The following is a 23,782-nucleotide window of genomic DNA, read 5'->3' as shown; positions in this document are numbered from 1 at the left end:
AAAGCCAAGGTCGACATCAAACTTTTTAACAAGATTAAAGCCGAAACAATAGCAACGATGGAAATAATAGACACGTTGTCTTTAATGAGTGATTTGAAAGATCTCTACAAGACGTTTGACAGATGCTAGGAATGATAAACACTGTTGAATGCAAGCTAAAACTATTCAATCCTGTTAAATTTTCTACTAGTAAATGCCAGTGTGATTAAATTTTTCATCTCTGCAATCAATACCATTGAATATTCCCTTTAGCAAACTGTCAACTGTCACGCTTTTGAGTATATTAGATTTAATTTTAAAGGGGACTACTCCTTTAAAGGTATATATGCAGATTTGAGCAGACCCCTCAACATGAAACGGGGTGTGTTATCACAAGTTATTGTTTTCACTAACTTGTTACTGCTGCATGCAACTGGACAACCACAGCAAGAATCGGCATTAAGGAAATTTTATAATGAGTATAAAGTATATAAGACAAAGATAGACAATATTTATGACCATTTTTGTGAAGAAGAATGCATGAATGAATGGGGATACATTGACTTTCAAAACAAAGTTGATCCATTGCTGAACATTATGAAGAGACGGTGTAGATCAACAGCTGAGATCCAAAACATCGACTTCACAGAAGATTTATCTGTCGTTAAAGCACATTTTGAAGAATTATTAAAAACAGGTGTTTTGTTTAAAGAAATTCTCACACATGATCCAAAAAATGATCCTTCCTTAGCAAACTTTAGCAAAGATGCAAAAGACAGATTGAACGTTTGCAATCTAATTCTTGCTCTAGCTAATCGTTTCTGCGATGCAGATAATATTGATAAATTCTTTACTCTTCTTCATGATGCTATCATTAGCGATTTCAAAAGCCTAGGTGTTGGTGGAGAAACGTTTAATGACATAAAAAAGAACATTGACCAACTTTTTACAGATATGAAAGCAGCATGTGAGCAAGTACAAAAATATATTGGAATGGGGAATAAAAAAAGATTGGAGAACATTAAATTTATTACAGATGTTCCCCAAGTAGTTGGGGAGAGGCAATATACTCATCGTTGGTTAGTTTAGGATGGATAAAGTCATCTCCCACGCCAGTTGTAGAAGAATCGGATGCAACTCTTGATAAAGCTGGTTTAGATGCTTTGACAAGTAGTTTAGATTCTGCATATGCAAATAGACATGTACTTGCAATATGCAGACTGTTTTGCACATATTTTATACTTTTAAATATTGAGTCTTCAAAAACAGGTGGAGAATTGCAAGTGCAAGCCAAGAACCAATTTATTAAAACTCTGAGTGATCTTGAAATTGCAGACAATATCTCCGTGCTGTTCCATGATCTACTAGGTATTGCAAAATCAGATAATGTTAAATTTAATAAGGATTTGTGCCACAAAACTTTTCGCTATATGCATGAAAAAACAACATCTAATAGAGTAGCGGATATAATCAAAGAAGGCAGATCAAAGAATCCAAGTATTTCAGACGATGAGCTTTCTAAAACAATCATTGACGATATTTGGCCTGATTTAGAGGATGGAATTAAAGAACCTGAGAGCTATATTGGAGGAGATTCTGAACTCACAACAAAAGGTCTACTAGAAAATACATTTTGGTCATTAGTATTGTCAACCTTTGAGATAGACGAAAATGTCAGTGTGGAGGGATTACTGGAGGAATATGAGAGACTTGAGAAGGAATCAAAAGATATAATGAAACAATACATTATAGTAACTACTGGCATCTTAGAACTTTTGAGTGGCAAAAAACTTGCTGATAAGGTGGAAATAAAGGATGTGGCTATGAAAACCGTGATTCACAAGTTAAGACTGGAACTGGATTTTCCTACGTTTAAAACCAAAGTCGATACTGCCTTAACGATCTGCTCGTCGGTTTTACAAGAAAAAGGTGGCATTGAGCAATATAAAACATATTTGATGGGAGTTGCAATACTGTTATTCATCGTTGATCTGCTCTTGCTAGTACTTTTCTGGACAGCATCAAAGCTAGAGGTCGACTATGACTAAGAGTAATAAATTCATTTTCTACGCCTTTTGACTTAAAAATATACTTTATAGCCAAAAGCAGCCAATTACTTGCGATCTTGGCACATAAGCTTGAAAGCAAAAGATACTTGTTCTAAATCAATCTTTCACTCAAATAATGCAGCTAAAATCAGGAGGCAGTATGAGTATAACAACAAAATATGTAGCGACGGCTATGAAAAACTATTTGTGTTTAAAATAGTTCCTTGGCAATTATTTTTAACAATAAGGTTGCCTTCCGTTGCATTTCTGGAAGGAGGTAGCTTTTATTCTAAAAAATATGACCATTGTCAGGGAACGTAAAGCTGTATAATAACTTCAGATATTTTTCTTTGTTCTTGATATTATATCGGTACTGATTTGGCTCTAGCTGGTAACATCAAATTAATTGAACTGCAACACGGCCAACAAACTTAGATTCTCACCACACCAGATATTTTCATATAAATGACTTCAGCTATCGAGTTTTTAGGTTTTTCAACATGTCTTTTTATTTCTACCGTTACAGCTTAACACTGTTTTGCAAAATGATACAATCTTAAAACGTGTCAATTGAAGCGTTTCAAAGCTAAACCATTGATAAAAACTCAGACTCCATTTGCGAGATGCGTTTCAAGAAATACTTGGAAAAGAACAGGTATCAGCCATATGCAGATAAGTATTTGAAATTTGATGAATTAATGGCTATGATAAAACCCGGATTTTCTCAAAATCAGGAGGACAGCTTCAGAAAAGTGTTTGAATCTGAGCTTGATCGTGTATTCTACTTTATCCGCTTTAAACATGAAGAATTGGAGTGTAGAATGTATTCAATTGAGGATTTGATTGGCAATAATAAAGGATTGAAAGAGCTGACGGAAGCACAGGATGAGATGGCAGCATTCTCTGAGTTCATAAGAATTAATATTGAAGGATTCAAGACTGTTCTTCTTAAACATGACAAAAAAACAGGATATACTCTCGTGCCAGAGTATAGAAAAGTATTCAAGACAAGATTAGATGAAATCGATGGACTAAATAAACTAATGTACAGTGCAAGTAGATTAAAATTGAAGACGCTTGAGGTTAAGAAAGAAAAGGAAAATGGCACAACATTTGTGAGAAAGACGTGCAAATACTGGGTTCATCCGGAAAACTTATATGCTTTAAAATTGAAAATAGTAAAAAATCTTCCTGTGTATGTTTACAACCCCAATCCAGATCCGGATGCAACACCATACAGTGCATGGGACCATAAACTTCATGACACATGTGTATCCAGTGTGTATCTCGATAATTCCAACTTCGAACTGTATATGGAAAGGCTATACAAAAATCAAGGTTCAGAAGCAATAAGAATCAGATGGTACGGGTCTGCTGTACCTAATGTGGTATTTGTTGAGAGAAAGAGACATGAAGATAACTGGACAGGTTTTCCTTCAAAGAAGCTTAGATTCAAAATTCCTGAGAAATATGTCGTTGACTTTTTGAACGGCAAAAACGTATGGGAGCATGTAAAAATGTTAAACGGTAGTGAAGTGTTTGACTTATACAAAGACATTCAGACAGCAATAGTTAGTAAAAAGTTAAGACCATCTGTTAGGACATTTTACAAAAGAACAGCATTCCAGCTGCCTAACGACTCCACAGTAAGAATAAGTCTGGATACAAATCTAGTAATGATAAGAGAAAGAAAGGCAGATGAAAAAGATGATGACATTATCAAGCAATGGAAAAGACCGGATGCAGTTTGTGAATGGCCATTCAAACATCTTCCAAAAGAGGATATTATCAGATTTCCATACGCCATTCTCGAAGTTAAGACACAGGGTGTAGACGAAAGGAAGCCAGCATGGATTGAGGACGTTGTAAATAGTAGTTATGTTGAACATGTCCATAAATACTCAAAGTTTATGCATGGAAGCGCACTTTTGTATAAGCAGATTGAGGTCATTCCATATTGGCTGCCTCAGATGGGGACAGACATAAGAAAAGATCCATTTCATCCAATAAAAGAGCTGAAGATAATGCAGAACAATGTTCTTCTGACACAATCTGAAGCTAAAGAAAATAGCAGTGAGAACCTAAGTCTTATTGAAAGCCATGGCAAGAAAATAGCCATACCAATAAGAGTGGAACCAAAAATATTCTTTGCAAACGAAAGGACATTTTTGAAGTGGGTGCAGTTTTCTATCTTTCTTGGGGGTGTTGGCACTGCCATTCTTGGACTAGGTGATAATAATGCTGCTTGGTGTGGTAGTATGCTGATGATAGTTGCACTTTTATTCATTTTCTATGCCTTTTATATTTATAAGTGGAGAGCCGAGAAGATTAGGATAAGGTTCCCTGGCCCGTATGATGATTTAGTAGGGCCAACAGTGTTAGTCTCAGTCTTTCTACTAGCACTGATACTATCAGTAATCTTTAGATATCCCAATGCGATTGCATCCCAGGACATGGATTAAATTTAACTTTTAATATAAAAAGCTTCCCTCAAAATAAGTCATTTTAATTATATAATTTTGCCAGCACAAATATCTACTCGAACAATCCATGTACTGAACGGAGATGCTGCTTACTGCAGTGTCTCTATGATCTGTCTTGCTTTTTCAGAGACTAGCCTGTTTTCATCTTCACTCAACACAAAAATGCAAGGAAGTATCTTATTTTTGAATTCTTTACTCTCAGGGACATTGCTGAAAATGTGGGAGAGTATTTCTAAAATGTATATTGTGTCTAAATCATTGTTGATATGTGAAAGAAGATGGCCGATACACTCCCCAAGTACCTGACTGTCATCCCTGATAAGATACGAGATTAACCTTGGAGATAGACAATTCCTGGCATTAAAAACCTGCTCATAAAGCGCCATTGTATTTTCAGTTGTGATATGGTTATATTCTAAAAAATGGCACAGGAATTTCAGATCGTTTGAAATGTTCTTATTTGTTTCGAAAACTTCGCCAGATATGTTTTGCAAAGTCAAATTCGCTGAATCAGCAAATAGCGATGAAGACATACCCACTCCATCAAGCATTGTTTCATAAAATATCGTTGAATTGGCAATATAAACATTTACCAGAAAATCAGAAAGAGCGCTTTCTACTTCCTTGAGCATGCTTCCAGCCATATAGTCACTACTACGTGAATTTTTGAAAAACCTTATCAATGCTAAAATATGTTCAGAAGTAATTAACGATCCAACATGCTTGTTAAAACATGCACAAAGTCGTTTAAACACATCACTACTACAGCATGTTTTGGTTTTGAGAATCTTGAGAAGAATATCAATGTTCTGAATGGTAAGAGAACTGCATAGCTCTTTTAGTACAAATTTAGGCTCAAGATCTAATAAAATGTGGCTAATTTCAGGGTAATGTTGTAGGATATCTTTAATGTACGTTACCATAACATTCCCGTATCTTTTGAATAACTGAATAACAGTGTCTTTCTTGTATTTAATCAGTAATGGCACAATATGAGGCAAGATCGGAAGCATCTCAGCATCTTTACTTAGTAGAAGGCAAGAATGAATCAAGGTAGCTGCCGCCGATTCGTGACACAAAATAGTCTCGATACGTTTAATATCGAAAACTACATCCCCTGAAAAAATCTTTTGAAAAAGATCACCGTCAGAATCATCAAATAAATCAAAATGTGAAAGAACATACTCAAGAGCTTTCTGAAGTTGACGCTTCTCTGATAGACATTCAATAAGAACAAGCTTAACAACATTCCATGAATGATGGGTTCTAAAAGTAATCAAAATATCAATAAAGTAAGCAAGTAGGAACAGATAGTTTCGATGTTGACTATTACTGATTACAAACGCCACTAAAGCATGCTGATCTGATATTCTACCGTAGTAATTTTTGATAAAATCAGGAGTATTTACATGTGAAGTTAAAACATTTGACAACTCAGTTAGGTTTGCAATCTTTAAGATGATTTCATAGTTTTTTGAGTCGTAGAGCCTACCAACTACATTAAATCCTCTTTGACTTAGAATTTTCAGGATACTGATTAATGTATCTCCAGAACTAGACATTGCACTTTCTAAAAATAGCATGTAGAGCACGTCAGTGTCAATGTTACTGAAGTGATTTTCAGTACATACATTAATGATTGAGATTAAAGTGGATAAAAAATCGTTGTTGATTAGCCACGAGACAAAATCGTTAAAGTTGAATCGCGAGGATAATTTTTCAAAGTTTCTGAGGATGTAGTAAAGCAACTTTGCAACAATGGAAGGCGATTTAAGGATCTTAGTGTTTTCGATTATAGCAAATAATTGCTCTTCTGAAAAGGATTGGCCATTTTCTAGAAGATAGGACAAAACAGAGGAATCTCCGAGGAGATTATTGTTAAAAAAAGTATCTGACAGATTAATGTTTTTCCTCTCCAATAATTTGATTACATTCTGCTTGTAAGTACTTGCTTGAGGAGAGTGGCAGCTGAAAATTTCATTAAAGTCAAAGTCAATTAATTTGCTAAAATACACAGGGTTGAATGTTCGGAAATGGAGACATCTGTTTAGTATTTGATTATATTTTGATTTAAACACATCCTTGTTCAGATTCATGATGCATAGATTATAGTTGTTTGGTGTCAAATAATTGACGTCAAAAGCTTCTCTGATCAAATATACTTTGTCTTTATCGCTGAGGTGTTCCGCAAAATACCTTTGTATGTTATTTCGTACAATAAAACTTAGTAATTCGTCCTTTGGCTCAATTTCTTTAAATAACTCAATTAGATTATCTGCCACTTTGTTGGAATGAATGCCTTCAACAATCTGATCAACTGGTTTCCCAAAAAATATGTGCTGCAAAGTTTTGTATTCGCTATCATTAAATTCGTCAGGTATTAATCCACAGCTCAGAAGATATTCCAAGTATCTATAAATTTCAATTTGATTTTTGAGAAGGCTTCTTCCACCTTTGTTGTTGAAAATCATCTGATATTTGTTGCCACTTTCTTTATGATCTTTCATTTCTATCAAATCTTTTGGGAAATAGGGCAGTAGAAGAAGGATGAAGTCATCTGTATTCAAGTACGATCTCATTCTGTGGTATATCTGTAAAGCTTTCAATGGATTGCCGTGCTGAATTAATAGTTCCATAATTTTATAAATCTCACTTAAATAGTCCATATCAGATGCTTTTAAAATGTCAATGATTTCGTCCATTGTCTTGTCCAAAAACTCTTTTAATACTTCATAGGCGTTAAAATACTTCACAAAGTCTAGCATTAGCCTTTTATCTTTGACGATTATCCTTGAAATACTGGAAATTGAATATGATTTGAGACTTGAAAACTGATTCTTGGTGTTCTTAGCTATGATTTGAAGCTGATTAAAGTATTTCTTGAATGGTAAAAGTAAGAATGTCAGTTCTTGGGGGTTAAATGTGTCTATACAATAAATCCTCATAAGATACTCAAGAAGAATGTCAATGCCAGGATGCTTGCTCTTGGAAATTAAATTTCTTAAGAAAGGTGCGAATCGCGAGTTAAACCGCTTCTCCTCCTTTTCCGAAAGCGTATGTCTGTCAAAGGATAGGGACTTTTGAGTAGTGAAAGAAGTAGGGAAGGGAAGATTGTTGAAAAGTGTGAGAGAGTCAACATCTTCGTCCAGTACAAATCTTATGAGTGCGTTTTTTGTATGTAAAAGTGTTCTTTTTGTACGTTGGAGTTCTTCGAGCTGTTCTCGTAGCATTGGGAGTAAAAATTTTTAATGAAGAAAGGCTATATAAAAATATAGCCATAGTATAATAGACTATAGTATATTTAACCAGCATTATTCATTGTCGTATTTGTTTTAGTTAGTTTGTTGATTAGAATAAATGCATCTATTCTTAATATAGGCAAGCAGACTGAATAAGACCAAAAACTAGTTCAACAGTCAATTTGTAAGCCATACAGCATTCACATTAAAATATTTAATTGGATAGTTTCCAGTCGATTGCTCCTCTCAAATGACTACTTAAATACTTATTTGCCTTAGAAAAATGCTTGCATCCTTCAAACATTTTCACACTAAATGGACTTGGATGGCCAGCCTCAAGAATTAAGTGTCTGGCACCATCAATTAACCTTGCATTTTGTCTTGCATGATTACCCCATAACATAAAAACAACATGTTGCAGACGGGTATTAATCAACTCTAGAATTCTCTTCGTAAATCGTTTCCATCCAATTTCTGAGTGTGATGCTGGCTTGTTCTTTTCAACTGTTAGAGTATCGTTCAGTAATAGCACTCCCTGTGCTGCCCATTCTGTGAGATCGCCGTGGCCAGGTGCGACAAATCCAGGAATGTCCTTAGAAAGCTCTTGATATATATTAATTAAACTTGGTGGTATCTTTATGCCTCTTGGAACAGAAAATGAAAGACCCATTGCCTGTCCAGGGTTATGGTATGGATCTTGTCCCATGATAACTACTTTAATATCCTTAAATGAAGAAAAATGTGTAAAATTGAATATTTTCTCAATAGGCGGGTAGAAAATGGACGTGGAATGAAGAGCTTTCTTTATCTTCAAAAAGTAATCCTTTCTAAACTCTTCTTCAAGCAGAAATTTCCAGTCCTTTTCAACAAAAGTCTCAAGCTTACAAACTGTGCATGAGCTACTCGTACTGTCTTCGTCTTTGACTAGACAACATCCTCGATCCATATTTTCTAGCTCCCTGGAAGTCGTACCAACTCCTAACTTAGAACATCCCTCGTTACTCCTGTTAATAATGCCCATTGGTTCATTATTTTTATTGTTATCGTTGCCTGTCTGATGATTTACACTTGAACACTTTTTGAAATATCTATCAAGCATGGGGAAAAAATCATTTGGTTTCTTCTTTCCACTTTTATACATAAAAGTGTGTCATGATGCAATACAATACTACAAGTTGTATAAGTCGCATGCACTCAGTCATTTCTAGTTAAACGATAGCTATAGCCAAACACATCAAAAAGATACTTATCACTCATTAAATAGGCCAATACTCAAGTGGAGCATTCTCTGCCAGAAGTACGCCATAGTAAATGTGATTAATAGCCATATACTTATCTTCAAGATATTCTCTGGAGCAATCCATTGTAAAATTTTTCAAAAAATTTTAAATTATTGAAAACAAAACGATTAGTAGACTACACTTTTGAATTAAACAGTCCTCTAGACACCCATGCTCTTTCTCTCATTCCCTTACTTTACTTTATTTTTTATGAATTTCTCTCGTGATTTCCCAGCTACTTTTAAAATTTTTACTCCTTTGCGCCCCTACTATGGCTGAAGTAGAAAATCCCGTAGAATCGGGAGTTTCAACAAATCAAAAATACACACCAAGGACCGAGGAGGAGCTTGTAGTAGCTGCTGATACGCTTAAGAAAACATCTTGGCTTGGCTATTTCTTTACTATCCTTCCAGAGGAGCGCTTAAGAGTAACCCTTTTTGCCATTATGTTTTGCACGATTTCCTTCACATACGCTTTTCTAAGGCTCTTCAAGGATAGAGTCGTATATGCAGTTTTAGACAATACTGATACAAAGAACTGGCTCAAGCTTCTTACGTTTGTTGTTACTCAGCTTCTAGTCATTTTCTGTCAGAACATATCCTCTAAAACAGACTTCAACAATGCTTTTAGAATTATGACAATGTGCTTCACCGTTTTCTTAGCCATTAATGCTTTGCTTATGATGGCTACGAAGTATATCCAACCTAATGACATATTCAGCGATTTGCTCTTCGTATCTGATTCCTTGACAGTGAGAGGATTGAATGGATTTTATCCTCTTTGCATTGTCCTTAATCAATATGTGTACTCTGCATTCTATATCCTTGCAGAGGTTATAGGATCTATGATGGTATCTTTCTGCTTCATGACATACGTTAATAACAATACAAGTGAAAATCAAAATAAGAGGTTTGTAAGAACACTTTTATTCTTCTCTAATATTAGTTCATGTTTCGCTGGTCTTGGCTACAAATTCTGGAGTGATATATACAAGAAGAAGCCGAAAGCTGACTCTGACATATACTATTTTATTTTTCCATTTTGCGCTATAGCTTTGTATGTCTTCGTCCTTTTCATAAAGAAAATTGTTGAAAAGGAGCTTCTCAATTTGGTGGTTATTCCTTCTGGCGCTCCCAAGAAATCCGCCTCCAAGAAAAAGAAGTTGGATTCAGAGATTCCATTTATCTTATGGTTAACTCTAAGTTACTTCTTTCCATGTGTGCCGTTGCTTTCTTCTACAACTTTTCCACTAATCTTTTAGAAACAGCTAATGCAAGTGGTATGTCGGCAGCGGCTTCATACCTGGATAGGGAAAAGTCTTTCTTCGCTACTGGGTTCAAGTCTATGGATCTTATTTGTACGTCAATTGCAACGTGCATAATTATCATTTCTCCTATCTCACTTCTTCCAGATAAGTTTGGCATTGCTGCATTTGCCGCTGTGCCATTGACAGTCAGCCTTTGCTCATCTCTTGTTGAGTTCTGGTTCTCAATTACTAACTTCCCTGCCACAGGATCAGACAATATGTGGCCTTTCCATTGGTACAATGCTGTTAACAAATATCCTTATGAAGAAGCAATTGCTGGTACTGCCATTCAATCTTTCATGAAAGTAGCCAAGTACGCCTTCTTCGATATTGTTAAGGAACTTGTTGCTATGAAGATTGATCCTAGCATCAGGCCTCTTTTTAAGGGTGTATTTGATGGCTCAATTACTAAGCTTGGTAAGTCCATTGGTTCATTCTACGGCATTATCATGTTTGCAATCACTGGAGCACAAGATTCTCGTTATTACTTCGGTGTAACAACATTGGTGATTGTATTCTTCTGTTCTATCTGGGTGCTGCCCATTAGATATTTAAGTAAGTCATACAGCGAGGCTAAGAAATCGGGCACTTACATGGACCCAGGCCTTTCTAATCCGGATATTAAACTTTAATTAGCCTAATAATATATCTTCGTCATGCTTATTTATTCGCTCCTACTTTAATTTAACATTTTAATAAAATAGCAATATGCTAATGAAATACACCATTCTTTTTAAATAAATACTCATCTTTACAATGCTATTTTGTCTTTTAGCCAAATAGTAATATTAAACTTTATACTGCAGCTCAGCACAATTTTAATTATTTTCAGCAATATTCTGGATTACCTCATTGATTTGTTGATCGCTCAAATATTCAATGCCGTCTTTTGACAGAACCCCAACTTGAATTTCTGTAGATTCAGCCTCTTTTCCTATTGATTGGAGTAAAGATGAAATGGCAAGTTGAATGGCAAACTCTTTCTCTTCTCTTTTATAGTGTTTTTCAAGATATTTCACCATTTTTGAATAATCTTCACCCGCAGCTGATGCAAAACATGGATATTGCACCGCACTCATGTCGGAGTAGTATAACATTGGTGTATCCTTCTCAAACCCACCGATTGTGAGGGCAAAAGACGGTGATCTTTTTTTCGTCGTTTGAATGTTTTCCTGAAGTTTCTCTGCCAGTATGGTTGCAAAGATATCTGGAGTGACTTTGCATCCTAGAGTATACTCTGTAGAAGCAGCAAGAGTTCTAGCTCTATTGACAATATAGTCTATATCAGCAGGCAATCCTGTTATATTCACATATAACCCATTTCCAATTTTGTAGATTGAATTATGAGACTCTGCTTGCAAAGGCTGTTGAGGTACTTTTTTAGAAACAAAGATGATTTCAGAATTTGAAAGAATACTTACTGTTTGGTAACTGCTGTAGAGCGCCTCCATGCCGTATTCTAACTGAAGTAGTCTTCCTTCATCATTGAAAGTGTTGTAAATTTGTTCATTTATTCCCATGGGCTAGGAACTAAAAAGACTAACAAAGAGACTGGAAAATGGATGGACGACTGCTTACACATTAGTTACTATGCTTATACATTTGTTGTTGAGCAAACAAAAGTATGGAGACTACGTGGATAACTAAATAAATAAAATTAGCCTTTACTTAATAGTAGCTACAATGTAAAGGATAACTTTAGATAAGCAAGTTGTTTATAAATGCTTAATAAAAGTGCATTCTTTTCACGGGAGGCTGCAGTATTTCAGGAAAATGTCTTTCACATATTTTTAGTACATTTGATTGATTATTAACTCCCTCTTTTAACTGAAAGTTCTCATACGAAAATATTTTAAAATTCCTGTCTTTTAATTTATCGATTAATTCAGTTCGATGAGTTACAAAAAGAGTCAGAATCCTACTATTCTTAAGAAGAAGCAGTAAGTTCAACTGTATTTTTGAACAGCAATGAAGTTCATCGATTAAAACCAGTCTTTCTGGTGTTTTGTAGTTTTCTTCTATGCTAACCGTCTTTTTTAATATCTTCTGTGTTAGAATGTTGACATCCTCAATACTGTTAATAAAGTACATTTCATCAAAAGCTGGAACTTCAGCACTGTCACAGTCAATAAAACACCCAATCTTTGATAAAATAGCTATGTGAAACAAGTTTCTTAAATAGCAAGACTTCCCTGCCATATTTGCGCCCGTTATTACATAAACTTCATTGTTTTCAAACAAGTATGAACTTCTTTGAAATTCAGGAAATAGAACGTGTGAGACATTGTGAATGGACACTTTGTTTTCGATTCTTGGCCTTTTAAATTGAATTTCCTTGGAAAACATTGAATTGCTGATCAAAGTGTCAAGTTCAGATATTAAACTACAAATTCTTGTAAAAAATATACCATACTGTTGGATTTTAAGTAGAATAGACTTGCAAATCTACCTTCTATTTCAATTATTTGATCTAAAAGCTCTCTGATTAGCTTGTTAAGAGCCTTGAGCTCAGGGCAGCTGTATAGTATCATTGTTTTAGACTCTTTCAGTACAAAGAGCTTTATGGCCTTGCTTGAATTTATTCTTCGTTTTTTCTTTGATGGCCTATTTTGGAACGTACCAACTTTGTCCAACATTGTACTACTGCTTCTATACGAACTTTTATGCTCAACTGTCGCATTTCTCTTCATTTTAGCTTCATTTCTTTCATGCGAATTGGTTTTCATTAAACAAATTTCCCTGTCATCTCCAAAATAAATTTCAAGGTCGTATACCGATTGAATCTTATTCAGAACGTCTTGACACATCAACAGTTTTTCCTCGTACATGCCTCTACACAAGTCAAGATATGAGTCTACGCCTGATTTGACAACAAACCCAATTCTATCGGCTAGAAAAGGATAAACACACTCTGCCTTACAGTTTATAACGCTAAACTGTGTATCAATTCGTTCAATTGTAGACGTTTCAGACAGGGCTTCGATCAAATCACCAAAAATGCCTTCTTCAGTATTTGTCTTTTCTATTTCTTTCTTGAGAACATTGAATATTTCCATGTTATTTTTGATGTTTTCTACGTTTTTAACTATTTTTTTGTACTTTAGAATAGAACTCTCCTCTAGATTGTTTCTGCTATAAATACTCTTTGAATCATTGGTTGACTGATCCATTAGAAAGGATGTTCCCAGTTCAATGTCATTGATTCTCTCTGTGGCTTTAATATCAAAAGCATTGATTTTCTTTAATAGTTCGGACACTTTTTGAATAATAGGATTGTTTCGAAATTTTTGAATGAAATTTAAGGATGTTTGAATCCAACTATGATCTGGTGGATCAGTAATTCTTCTGAGTAGTTTACGTTTTCCAAGGTTGGTGGCTGTTTGGTTGATGGAATGAAAAAGCGAAGACTGGATTCCGTAAATAAGAAGATGTTGCTTATTGTCAACAATACTGGTTGAACGGCCATATGCAACATCCCAGTTGTAGTTATCAAATGGCTCTATAGTATTATAAATACCAGTATATTTATCACTAGGGGCATGCTCAACCACCACTCCGTTAATTTCTAAATACGAAATAAGAACTGATGATGAATTTTTATTTCCAAAACTATAGCATAAGCAAACAGCCGATTCAAGATTTGTATTTTTGGCCAGTGCCTCTGAAAATTCAGGATTGGATATAAAAAAATAGCTAGAATTACCGCTGTGGACATATTGGACTAATAGGCTGGTTATTTCTCTTAAGTTACAAATAAAAGAAACAATTATATTATTGTAGTTTGAATTACTCATACTAATATACTTCTTGAATAGCTCTGGTAATATTTCATTCTTTACTGAATAGTTAGTAGTTGAAAACAAATATGAACTAGAGTCGTAGTTGTCGTTCTCACTGTGTCTTTTGCAGATCCATCTTCTATAATCATCTGTACACTCCTTAGAATAATAGCAGCTTACATCAACAGCTGTATCTTCTTTTAGGTACAGCGTGCAATACCAAGGCATGCATAAAATATGGATCATCCTTATAAAGTACTGTTGTTGAGTCGTGAAAAGACAAATGTATTTAATTAAACAAATGGTAATAAAGACGACTTATTTCGAAAATAAGGTTGCTTAATCAAAATAAAATACAACCGCCCCAATCTTCTTTATAACAATTTGGTCTTTTGCCCTGAAATGTTTGAAATTTTAAAAGAAAAATTCAAAGTCTCGGACTATTCAAAAAGATTCCCCGTGCTCTCCGTTTCTATTGCTAGTGGGCTTGCTTTTCTTTTAAGTAGCAAATCTTACAGAAATATCCTGTTCAATCCAATTTCCTTTATAAAGCTCAGCGTATTTGAAGATGAAAGCGTGCCATTCCTTGAGTCTCAAAAGAAAGAAAAGCCTGTAATACTGTTCGATTTTAATAATTTTTTGAGCTGTGACAAGTTCTCCCTTGCTAGATTTGACTATCTCACTTACAAAAGAGCCTTTTGTGAAGAGTTTCTGTTTAATATTGCATATTATTATGAAATTATATGTGTTTCTGACAGACTACCTTCCATAGGCCATAATATTATAGAATCTTTGGATCCACTGAGTTGTATATCATACCGCATATTCCTAAGAGATAAGAAAATGCTCGACTCGAGGCATTTTAATCGCAGCTTATCCAAATTAATGGTAGTTTCATCATCGCACAACGAATTTCATCGCGATTTTGACCAAAATTTAATCAAGCTTCCAAAATATACTGGAAATTTTGATTCAAGCTTACTCGACTTGATGCATTTCTTTATAAACGTGCATTATATGAATCTCAAGGATGTTAGAAGCATGCTACAGTCTTACAAAAACTGTGATTTTATTGAAACGTTTAAAACGATTCAAAGAAAACTATTTAACCAGAGGAATCTACTGTCGTTTGGTAGCTTTGAGAACAAAGTAAAAGAAATTAACTCAAGGAAAATAGAAGAGTACAAAAACATGAAAGCTAAGATTAAGAAGACGGTTAATAATGGGCAAAAAAGCTATAGAACTTTCATTTTTAGTGTGCTAAAAAACATGATCCTGTGAGGATTCAGGGCATTTCAGATAAGCTAAATATATTAGACAAATTAATAGTGTTTATTAGAAATATCGTTAGAATTTATTAAATAAAGCTAATAAAAACGTATTAAAAGCATGTTTATAAAAGACTGCACTCTCATACTGGCCAAGCAGAAGCTTGAACTTTGTCGTTGATCTTTTATTAAAACTAAACGATGACACCCATCAATTCTCCTTTGTATTTTAATTTCTGTAGATAAATGCGCACTGAAAATAGCATCATCTTCAATAACCGCAGCTTGAAAATGGCTATGCCCTTAAACAAACATTCTGCATTTTATCTATGGGGTTTCATAAATATTCAAAATTAACCTTCAAGAGTATATTATTTAAATTTCCAATTAAAAAAATAGCCCTCAATGTTTGTGAAATCAGATATAATCTGCTTGAAATTCCTCAAAAAAGGGACCATTTTTTGAAGAATATCTCGTATGTGTCAGTTTGGAATCTACAAAACCACCAAAATTTACACTTAGAGTAATGAAGAAGATGTTAATAATACAAAATAAAACAGATGAAGACATGGTAATGTTTGAGCTAATGATTAGAAGCGAAATAAGGCATCCGTTTCTTATAAACCAAGTATGTGCCTTTCAAGACTACGATAATCTTTATTACATAACTGAATATGCCCCAACTCTTCTTTTGAAATCAAACATTCTTCCCAAAAAATTTTCCTGTGAAATTACAAAATTTTACGCTGCAGAAATGTTTCTATGTCTGAAATACTTGCATTCTAAAGGACAAAATTATACTTTTTTATCTTCTAAAAATATTTTTCTATCTACTGGGGGGCATATCAAATTAGGTTACAGTTTCTGTAACTGTATTGAATGTAGCAACAACGGCGTATTGGATGATCTTGAGTATCTTTCACCAGATTACTTGGAAAACAATAGGTTTGGATATATGAGCGACTATTGGTCTCTTGGAATAGTGATCTATCAGATGATACACGGCTATACACCCTTCTTATGCGAGTCAATGGATCTAACAATGGCAGAAATTAAAAGATGCAAGCTGGTCATTCAGGAAGTAGTAAGTGAAGATACACATAGCATACTACACATGCTTATAGATAGAAATTTGATGACAAAATACCCTACCTGTAAGGCCTTAGAAGATGCAATTATGAAACATAGTTTTTTTGCAGAGATTGATTGGGTAAAGCTAGAAAATAAAGAATACGAACCACCTTTTATTATAAAATTACCGGAATATGACATTAAAGCATCCCCAAACTTGAATCTATTGTACACGTCTGATTGTTGTGGGGAAGGAAAAGATGGCTACGGAAACATATTTACAAGCTACAACACAGTTCATTTTTTGAAGAAGAAATGACTGATATTATAAAACAATCACCATTACGGCTCATTTCACACTACATAGTGCATTTGATAAGAAATTTACCGCAGCTTATTTATAATTAACCGTTGATACTAAGATAAGCGTTATTTTAACTTGAAACTGACTTGAGCGGTCATCATTTAAACAAAAATATGATGTACTAATTGCATAAGCCGTTCGAGAGTACATCAGTATTGAACTTCAAGTATTTGATAGAACACTAAACTACAATTTCCCAAAATAAATTTTTAAATAAAGTGTTTATTGTTGTTAAATTGTTGTATTTTCTTTAAAGAAGCTTCTCAAAAAGTTGGCTTCTTCTTTCATTTCTTCAAAGTTGCGGTCGGGCCTTTTTACATCCACATTAATTTTATTGTAAATGTCATTGTTCCTAGAAAGATCACCTTTGGTTCTGGGAATAACATGAAAGTGGACATGCTGGACTGTTTGGCCCGCATCCTCACCGTCCTGCAAGATGACGGTCCAGGATGTTCCTAAGCTGTCAAGTGAAGTTGTTGTCAGCTTTAACAAAGACATTAAATCGATATATTCCTCAGAACTAAGTCCATTTAATCTACCTTCTTTTCGTATTGGAGATACAAGGAGATGATATGGTAGGAATGGTCGTATATTTACAAAAACAAAACAGTACTTGGTCTTTTTAATAATATGCTCCTCCGGAATCCAGTGATCGCCAAACTCCATGGGTATTCAAAACAAAAAAAAGATAACTTAGAAAACAATTTAATGCTTACTTATTTCTCTGCCTCATTCTCTTTCTATCGGCCTTTCTTTGTCTCATTCTCTTTTTCTTCCACTTGGCTCTCATTGGGGTGAAAATTTTACAAGTTCAAAACAGCAAATTTTAGAAAGATCTAAGAAATATAAATTTTCCTGTTTGAAAACACCAATTAATCCAAAAATAAATATGTGAATGGGTATTTAATTTATTAGTACAATAGCATTCCATTCGCCAATATTTCGTTATTAACTGCATAGGTGAGACTGTTTACTACGACATTGTAAATACAAAAGAATTTTTGTGTGTAATATTCGCTGACTTCATTGAAGATTCAAATATTTTGATCAATTTATCTTGTCTTAGCTTCGTAAGACTTGTATTCTGGAAGTTCTGCACAACACTTACTGAAAAAACTGCTTTATCTACTGATTTTCCAATTAGCTCTGCATCTGTAAAATGCTTTGCTGCCTTCTCAACCTCATCTTTAACCAGTTCCTCAAGCTTTTTAACCTGATCATATGTCGTATTTTCAACTGTCAACTCAACAACCATACATTGAGGTGGACTTCTGGATGTATTGTAGATCTTCGTAACCATTAATACATCATTTGGCAAATAGACGATCGTTTTTGTCTTATTAAGGAACGTGGTTGTGAGCAAATCAATCTTTACCACAACATATTCTTCATCGTTTATCTTCACTTTATCTCCAATTACATATGGTCTTAATACTAGTACAAACACAAAGCAATTGAAAATCTTTTTGATTGTATCAGCAAATACCCAGGAAAATGTCAGCAATGAGGTTCCGAAACCAAAAAGATAAAATTTATAGTCAATCTCAAAGAGAATGCATAGAATTATGGCAGCAATATATGAAACTATTAGAAAAAATATTACTTCTAGCTTTTCAAAGATGCTGTCTCGATCATTTAAGGTTCTTCCCATATCCTTTCGTTTGATATACAAGTCTTTTGCAATTTCTTTGAGAACTTTGACATGAACTACCTGATTGTCTTCAACAGTGTCTGAACTAGTAAAATACTTAAATACAACATCATACTCGTTTGGATAGTATTGTTTGATATCTTGATAAGCGAGTTTCTTTTTCTTAAGAAGAGCCATGATGTTTTGAACTACAATCATAGCATCCTCTCTTGATGTAAACAAGTCTTTATCCTTGAGATAGAATCCGGGATCGTATGTTGGCACCATGTTTTCAGCAATATCTTTTTTTTCACTTTGGCTGTGAGCTTCGCTTATAGCCTTTAGTTTCCTAAATAGAAAGATTTTGCGATTTAAATCCAATATAGCCTCTTTATATGAAGATCTTCTAACATCGTATATGAAAATATTTACCACAAACTTCATAACAAAGAGCATGCCCGTATAAATTCCAAGCCATAGAATTAAGGTCTTTATCACTAATGGATTAAAAATATTAAAATTTTTAGGTTTGGAATATTTTTCAAACATAATAACAGAAAGATAAAAAATGAAAAGACAGTCTGCAGACATTCTGAAGTAGCCACGAGAGGTATAAAGGACATCTACCATGCACCAACAGAATTCTGACTCACTTAGCTGAAATGTATGCAAAATTATAGCCATGATCAAAAGAAAATTTTCGCTGAAGAGAGTGATGAAAATATCAAACGTATACCACAATATAGTAAAGAGAGCAACCCTAAATAAACCCTCATTGTCTGCCTTAATTGCGCCGGGATTGCTGAAGTATGACCTAAAGTTGATATTACGCCATTCTTTAATGAGCCAAAACACAGATGGAAGCAACAATATAGTGGAAACTACAATAATTTCAAACATGTACACAAGTGTAGAATTCCAGTCGCCAAGGTAATCATGCATCCATTCATCAATGCTCCATATTGAATAATCTTTCTCCTGTTTCTTACGAGTAAAAAACGTAAGATCTTCATTTTCAGAGTCTTCATGCTCTGATTTATCCTTGGCAGCCTCCTGAATTTCCTGTGCTAATGATTTGTTTTTGACATTCTCTGGAGCCTTATCAGTGGCATTTTTATTATCTGATTTGCTCGATTTTGAATTTGATTTGCTACTGCCTGATTTAGATGTCTCATTCTTACTCTCATTTTTCTTCTGGTCATTGTCTTCATTTACTTTATTGTCTTCAGAATCTTTTTTCTTTTTATCTTCTCTAATCTCTTGGTCTTGGTTGTTAGCCATAGATTTGGTCCCTGACTTTTCTTTATGTTTTTATTACGTTTCATCATATTTTTAATGTTTCAAAGTTAATATTAACTATAAAAATACTCTAACATTAGGCAGATTCAATTTGTTGTTGCATTTATTACCATCCTTTAAACTCGCTCCTAATTAAAAGATAAAATATAAAACTCGCCAATCGGAACCAAATGTGCAGCTAAAGCAGGCTAACACCTCGAAAATTTTTGTTTTTTAATATTGTTTGAATATGCCTCGCTCTTTGTTTATTCAATTTTTTTCAGCCAAAACTTCATTACTTTCTATAAAATGATAGAATAAAATGGGCATTTCTTGAATATATGTCATTTTTTAAATGATTTATCAAGGTTAAACTCTACATTTGCATCGTCATAAGCTTCCTTGACTTGATCATAGTTAGAATATACTTTATATTCAATATTGTTGATTTTTCTTTTTAATTCGTGTTCAATCCTTTGTAATTTCTCAACATCATATTGAGTCACTAAAGAAAATGCAAGACCTTCTTTGCCTGCTCTGGCTGTCTACCTATTCTGTGTGTATAAATCTTTGAATTGTCAGGCAAATCAAAATTAATGACAAGCTCAACATGTGGAATATCCAGCCCTCGACTAGCCACATCTGTTGAAATCAAAATACTGAACTCTTTGTTTCTAAATCTTTTAACTGTATTCATTCTCTTTGATTGCACAAGTTTTCCATGAAGATACTCACAAGGTAGTCCTAGTTTTGCTAAAGTGAGCCCAACCTTTTGAGAAGTAGAGCAGAGACCTACAAAAACAATAACAGAGCTGTGCTTATATTCCTGAAGATGGTTGTATAGTACAACGAGCTTATATTTTTCAGGAATGAATGCAAAGCTGTCCAAAAGCGTAGGAATTTGAACAAGATTTTCAGAAATAGAGTATATTCTGGGCGATCTCATAAAAATATTGGCAAGATCTTTACATCTGTCTGTTAGTGTAGCCGTAAACATTAAAGTTTGGTTTTTCTTTATGAGTTTTTTTGATATTATTTCAAGATCTTGAACAAAATCTTGTTCAAAAAAGCGATCAGCTTCATCAAATATCAACTTTCTAATCCTTTCAATATGAAAATTTTTAGTCTTCTCTATATGTTTAGCCACTCTTCCTGGTGTTCCAATTACGATATGTGGCTTCTTATTTAGTGCATTTGTCTGTTCATTGAAATTGTCGCCACCGGAAAGAAGAGCTTGCCTAATGTTCAATCCGTCAAAAATACTGAGTATGTCAAATATCTGTTGTGCAAGTTCTCGTGTTGGCACCAAAATGAGAGCATGAAATGGTTTGTCTGATAAGAGTATCTGTTGAACTATTGGTAAAAGAAATGCAAAAGTTTTGCCAGAACCAGTTTGTGAAATACCAATTAGATCGTGTCCATTTGCAGCCGATGGAAATGTTCTTCTCTGTATTTCAGTCGGTTCGGCTATTCCTCTATTCTTCAATTTTTCGATAATCTTTTCGTTCAACTTTATTTCTTCAAACCCCATGTGTAAAAAAATTTTGCTTGACAACAAATATCAGCAATTTGAATAAGCAGCAAGTGTAACTGAAACAGTGCGCTGGCATACATTAAGATTTGTTTTCAAGGATAGGACAATCCCAATAATCTTTAATGAAAACTTTAAATTTATTTTTCAACCATTGATCTTCTAATAGCCTCTTCCAGGTCCTGATCTACATAATGATGGCCAGAAGCATCTGCAAAAAAATCTAAAACCTTGGAGCTAAAATCTTCATCTGGATGAATAGTCAATACATTTAAGTTATCAAAGCTAGATCCTTGGCGCAAATATGTGCCGAATTCGTATGCATCAGCAAAGCAGACTACTCTTATTGTGAATCCTTTTGTAGCCAAACCATAAATATTAACCATAAATTGATCAGAATCTGGTATTGGAGATCCAAAAATCATAAAAACTATTTTTTCTGAAAACTCTGAACTTTCTAAAGATTGCTCAGCCTGATAAAGTGCAAGATTATGGTTTAAAGTGTGATACAAGTCTCTTTGGTGTAAAAATGTGGATAGATAAGATCTAACCAGCGTTGGTGTTAGAATATCATTGTTATCCATTTGAGCGATAGGAATTAGGCCAATAAGACTTTGTGCATCGCTTTCAAACGTGTTAGTTATCAATGTGTCGATCACTTCTTTTTGTAAGACGTATCTACTTGGAAGATAGTCTTGGTTTTGGGAATTTAATGTGTTGTCAAAGATTACCGTAGCTATGTGTGGCATTGAAGGGTACGAAAATAAAACCAACAATAGAATTATTATTACTAAATAAGAATCCTACGAATCGTTAAATCTATAGAACAAGGTGTTTTTGACTTTTATATCAAATAACTTTAATTATTTAGTAGGCTTTTCCTTTTTACCTGAAAGTATGGCATCAAGTGAGACTCCTGCTACTTTGATGATTTCATACTTAATACCTGGCATATCTCCCACTGCTCTGCCTTTTTTACCAAGACCTCCTACATCAACTTCATCATTTTCTTGTATAACATTAAAAGCACCGTCTCCTGGCGCAAAGGCTAAAAGAGTTTTTCCTGTTGCTATAATTTGAACTTTGCACACTTTACGTACGGCTGAATTTGGCTGTTTGGCTTCAATACCAACCTTCTTCAAAACAATACCCTTGGCCTGCGGTTTTCCAGCAATAACAGTCTTAAATCTCTTTCCAAGCAAACGCTTTCTATAAGCAAGGTCATGTCTTCTCTTTATCTGATTTTTTCTTCTAAGAACTCCAGCAGCACAGAGACCTCTCATTGGGGATAAAAATTTGAAAAAATTTTTTAGATTTAAACAAAGAGGTAACAAAATAGAGGATTAAAAGCCCAAGTATAAAGGAGATGGTTCATATCAAAACTCTAATTTTTGCATAATAAGTTTTCTATCTAAAACTCCTCAATCATGCGACCATTTTATTATTGTAAAAAAGTAAGGCCATGGACGACAAGGAGTCAATAAAGAGACACTACAATCAAATCCCAAATAAAAGCAGACAAGAAAGAAGACACACGAGGAACATAAACATTAGAAATGCAAATAATTTTATAAAGTCGTGTATAATAAAATCCTACGTAAAGCCCTGCGATAGTGTTCTCGATATCGGTGTAGGCAAAGGTGGTGATTTTATAAAGTATCAGATAGCGAAAGTAAAAGAGGTCTATGGACTTGATATAGCCAATAGATCAATATTGGATGCATTAAGCAGGGCAAGGGAATCGCATATTGATTTTAAATTGGTACTCAAGGTCAAAGATTGTTTTACAACTAGGTTTGACCTGAGAAAGAAGTTTGATATAGTTTCAATACAGTTTAGCTTTCATTACTGCTTTGCAAAAGAAGAATATGTTCATGTAACCTTAGACAACATTGAAAAGCATTTAGTAAAGAATGGTCATGTATTAATCACCATTCCCTGCAAAGAAGAAATTCTCAAAAGAGCAAAAGAAGATAACTTATCAAATAGATTTTACTCTATTAGATTTAAAGACAGAGATAGTGAAAAGATATATGGAAATGCATACTATTATACACTTTTAGATTCAGTTAATGACTGTGTTGAATATTTAGTGGATATGAAAACATTAGTCAGTAAAGCTCAACAGAGAGGCTTGGAACTTGTAAAGAATACACCATTTAGAGAGTTTTACGATGAAAATGCGAAGTTATATACAGAATTACATGATAGATTAGTGTCTAGACCATTAAATAAGGAGGAAGAGGAAGTAGTAAGCTTACACCACATTATTGTGTTCAAAAAGATCAGCTAATTACTTTTTCTATTGCCCATGCCTCATTAGATTGTTTTATCACAGAAGTTAAGAAGCATAGTCCCAAAGAAATTTTGGCTTTGATGTCCTTTTTAAACTATTTGTTGTGGCTGATTGTTTTTTAGTTCCCTGTGGTTCTAGAAAATTTCAGAACTTCTTGAAATTCGATTAGCTTCATATTTTCATTTGAGTGAACATATTTTAACTGTGCATTATTTTCATATTAATTGTGT

General features: G+C 34.1%; 19 protein-coding genes across 19 annotated transcripts; 9 read left to right on the top strand and 10 right to left on the bottom strand.

Annotated features, from left to right (window-relative positions):
• Nucleotides 1-351: 351 nt before the first annotated feature.
• VICG_00019 (uncharacterized protein) lies at nucleotides 352-1,068 on the top strand (the record flags this gene model as incomplete). The annotated part of the gene is made up of 1 exon (XM_007603410.1): nucleotides 352-1,068. The coding sequence occupies one exon, from the start codon at nucleotides 352-354 to the stop codon at nucleotides 1,066-1,068; it is 717 nt and encodes a 238-aa protein (XP_007603472.1).
• Nucleotides 1,056-2,027, top strand: VICG_00018 (uncharacterized protein; the record flags this gene model as incomplete). The annotated part of the gene is made up of 1 exon (XM_007603409.1): nucleotides 1,056-2,027. One exon carries the CDS (start codon nucleotides 1,056-1,058, stop codon nucleotides 2,025-2,027), a length of 972 nt encoding a protein of 323 aa, XP_007603471.1.
• A 623-nt stretch (nucleotides 2,028-2,650) lies between these two features.
• VICG_00017 (uncharacterized protein) lies at nucleotides 2,651-4,489 on the top strand (the record flags this gene model as incomplete). The annotated part of the gene is made up of 1 exon (XM_007603408.1): nucleotides 2,651-4,489. One exon carries the CDS (start codon nucleotides 2,651-2,653, stop codon nucleotides 4,487-4,489), a length of 1,839 nt encoding a protein of 612 aa, XP_007603470.1.
• Nucleotides 4,490-4,599: 110 nt separating this feature from the next.
• On the bottom strand, nucleotides 4,600-7,740 carry VICG_00016 (uncharacterized protein; the record flags this gene model as incomplete). The annotated part of the gene is made up of 1 exon (XM_007603407.1): nucleotides 4,600-7,740. The coding sequence occupies one exon, from the start codon at nucleotides 7,738-7,740 to the stop codon at nucleotides 4,600-4,602; it is 3,141 nt and encodes a 1,046-aa protein (XP_007603469.1).
• A 223-nt stretch (nucleotides 7,741-7,963) lies between these two features.
• VICG_00015 (uracil-DNA glycosylase) lies at nucleotides 7,964-8,848 on the bottom strand (the record flags this gene model as incomplete). Its single annotated transcript, XM_007603406.1, has 1 exon — nucleotides 7,964-8,848. One exon carries the CDS (start codon nucleotides 8,846-8,848, stop codon nucleotides 7,964-7,966), a length of 885 nt encoding a protein of 294 aa, XP_007603468.1.
• Nucleotides 8,849-9,300: 452 nt separating this feature from the next.
• VICG_00014 (uncharacterized protein) lies at nucleotides 9,301-10,290 on the top strand (the record flags this gene model as incomplete). The annotated part of the gene is made up of 1 exon (XM_007603405.1): nucleotides 9,301-10,290. One exon carries the CDS (start codon nucleotides 9,301-9,303, stop codon nucleotides 10,288-10,290), a length of 990 nt encoding a protein of 329 aa, XP_007603467.1.
• VICG_00013 (uncharacterized protein) lies at nucleotides 10,245-10,967 on the top strand (the record flags this gene model as incomplete). The annotated part of the gene is made up of 1 exon (XM_007603404.1): nucleotides 10,245-10,967. One exon carries the CDS (start codon nucleotides 10,245-10,247, stop codon nucleotides 10,965-10,967), a length of 723 nt encoding a protein of 240 aa, XP_007603466.1.
• Nucleotides 10,968-11,153: 186 nt separating this feature from the next.
• Nucleotides 11,154-11,855, bottom strand: VICG_00012 (uncharacterized protein; the record flags this gene model as incomplete). The annotated part of the gene is made up of 1 exon (XM_007603403.1): nucleotides 11,154-11,855. One exon carries the CDS (start codon nucleotides 11,853-11,855, stop codon nucleotides 11,154-11,156), a length of 702 nt encoding a protein of 233 aa, XP_007603465.1.
• A 205-nt stretch (nucleotides 11,856-12,060) lies between these two features.
• On the bottom strand, nucleotides 12,061-12,681 carry VICG_00011 (uncharacterized protein; the record flags this gene model as incomplete). The annotated part of the gene is made up of 1 exon (XM_007603402.1): nucleotides 12,061-12,681. One exon carries the CDS (start codon nucleotides 12,679-12,681, stop codon nucleotides 12,061-12,063), a length of 621 nt encoding a protein of 206 aa, XP_007603464.1.
• Nucleotides 12,682-12,713: 32 nt separating this feature from the next.
• On the bottom strand, nucleotides 12,714-14,342 carry VICG_00010 (uncharacterized protein; the record flags this gene model as incomplete). The annotated part of the gene is made up of 1 exon (XM_007603401.1): nucleotides 12,714-14,342. The coding sequence occupies one exon, from the start codon at nucleotides 14,340-14,342 to the stop codon at nucleotides 12,714-12,716; it is 1,629 nt and encodes a 542-aa protein (XP_007603463.1).
• Nucleotides 14,343-14,516: 174 nt separating this feature from the next.
• VICG_00009 (uncharacterized protein) lies at nucleotides 14,517-15,395 on the top strand (the record flags this gene model as incomplete). The annotated part of the gene is made up of 1 exon (XM_007603400.1): nucleotides 14,517-15,395. One exon carries the CDS (start codon nucleotides 14,517-14,519, stop codon nucleotides 15,393-15,395), a length of 879 nt encoding a protein of 292 aa, XP_007603462.1.
• Nucleotides 15,396-15,711: 316 nt separating this feature from the next.
• Nucleotides 15,712-15,909, top strand: VICG_00008 (uncharacterized protein; the record flags this gene model as incomplete). The annotated part of the gene is made up of 1 exon (XM_007603399.1): nucleotides 15,712-15,909. One exon carries the CDS (start codon nucleotides 15,712-15,714, stop codon nucleotides 15,907-15,909), a length of 198 nt encoding a protein of 65 aa, XP_007603461.1.
• On the top strand, nucleotides 15,909-16,772 carry VICG_00007 (AGC protein kinase; the record flags this gene model as incomplete). Its single annotated transcript, XM_007603398.1, has 1 exon — nucleotides 15,909-16,772. The coding sequence occupies one exon, from the start codon at nucleotides 15,909-15,911 to the stop codon at nucleotides 16,770-16,772; it is 864 nt and encodes a 287-aa protein (XP_007603460.1).
• Nucleotides 16,773-17,048: 276 nt separating this feature from the next.
• VICG_00006 (uncharacterized protein) lies at nucleotides 17,049-17,483 on the bottom strand (the record flags this gene model as incomplete). The annotated part of the gene is made up of 1 exon (XM_007603397.1): nucleotides 17,049-17,483. One exon carries the CDS (start codon nucleotides 17,481-17,483, stop codon nucleotides 17,049-17,051), a length of 435 nt encoding a protein of 144 aa, XP_007603459.1.
• A 307-nt stretch (nucleotides 17,484-17,790) lies between these two features.
• On the bottom strand, nucleotides 17,791-19,728 carry VICG_00005 (uncharacterized protein; the record flags this gene model as incomplete). The annotated part of the gene is made up of 1 exon (XM_007603396.1): nucleotides 17,791-19,728. The coding sequence occupies one exon, from the start codon at nucleotides 19,726-19,728 to the stop codon at nucleotides 17,791-17,793; it is 1,938 nt and encodes a 645-aa protein (XP_007603458.1).
• Nucleotides 19,729-20,230: 502 nt separating this feature from the next.
• VICG_00004 (ATP-dependent rRNA helicase RRP3) lies at nucleotides 20,231-21,256 on the bottom strand (the record flags this gene model as incomplete). Its single annotated transcript, XM_007603395.1, has 1 exon — nucleotides 20,231-21,256. One exon carries the CDS (start codon nucleotides 21,254-21,256, stop codon nucleotides 20,231-20,233), a length of 1,026 nt encoding a protein of 341 aa, XP_007603457.1.
• A 140-nt stretch (nucleotides 21,257-21,396) lies between these two features.
• VICG_00003 (uncharacterized protein) lies at nucleotides 21,397-22,005 on the bottom strand (the record flags this gene model as incomplete). Its single annotated transcript, XM_007603394.1, has 1 exon — nucleotides 21,397-22,005. One exon carries the CDS (start codon nucleotides 22,003-22,005, stop codon nucleotides 21,397-21,399), a length of 609 nt encoding a protein of 202 aa, XP_007603456.1.
• A 114-nt stretch (nucleotides 22,006-22,119) lies between these two features.
• Nucleotides 22,120-22,539, bottom strand: VICG_00002 (ribosomal protein S23 (S12); the record flags this gene model as incomplete). The annotated part of the gene is made up of 1 exon (XM_007603393.1): nucleotides 22,120-22,539. One exon carries the CDS (start codon nucleotides 22,537-22,539, stop codon nucleotides 22,120-22,122), a length of 420 nt encoding a protein of 139 aa, XP_007603455.1.
• A 179-nt stretch (nucleotides 22,540-22,718) lies between these two features.
• On the top strand, nucleotides 22,719-23,549 carry VICG_00001 (uncharacterized protein; the record flags this gene model as incomplete). The annotated part of the gene is made up of 1 exon (XM_007603392.1): nucleotides 22,719-23,549. One exon carries the CDS (start codon nucleotides 22,719-22,721, stop codon nucleotides 23,547-23,549), a length of 831 nt encoding a protein of 276 aa, XP_007603454.1.
• Nucleotides 23,550-23,782: the final 233 nt, after the last annotated feature.

Source organism: Vittaforma corneae (genome assembly GCF_000231115.1).
Source record: "Vittaforma corneae ATCC 50505 unplaced genomic scaffold supercont1.1, whole genome shotgun sequence".
Taxonomy (NCBI): domain Eukaryota; kingdom Fungi; phylum Microsporidia; family Nosematidae; genus Vittaforma; species Vittaforma corneae.
This window is presented reverse-complemented; position numbering and strand designations above follow the sequence as displayed.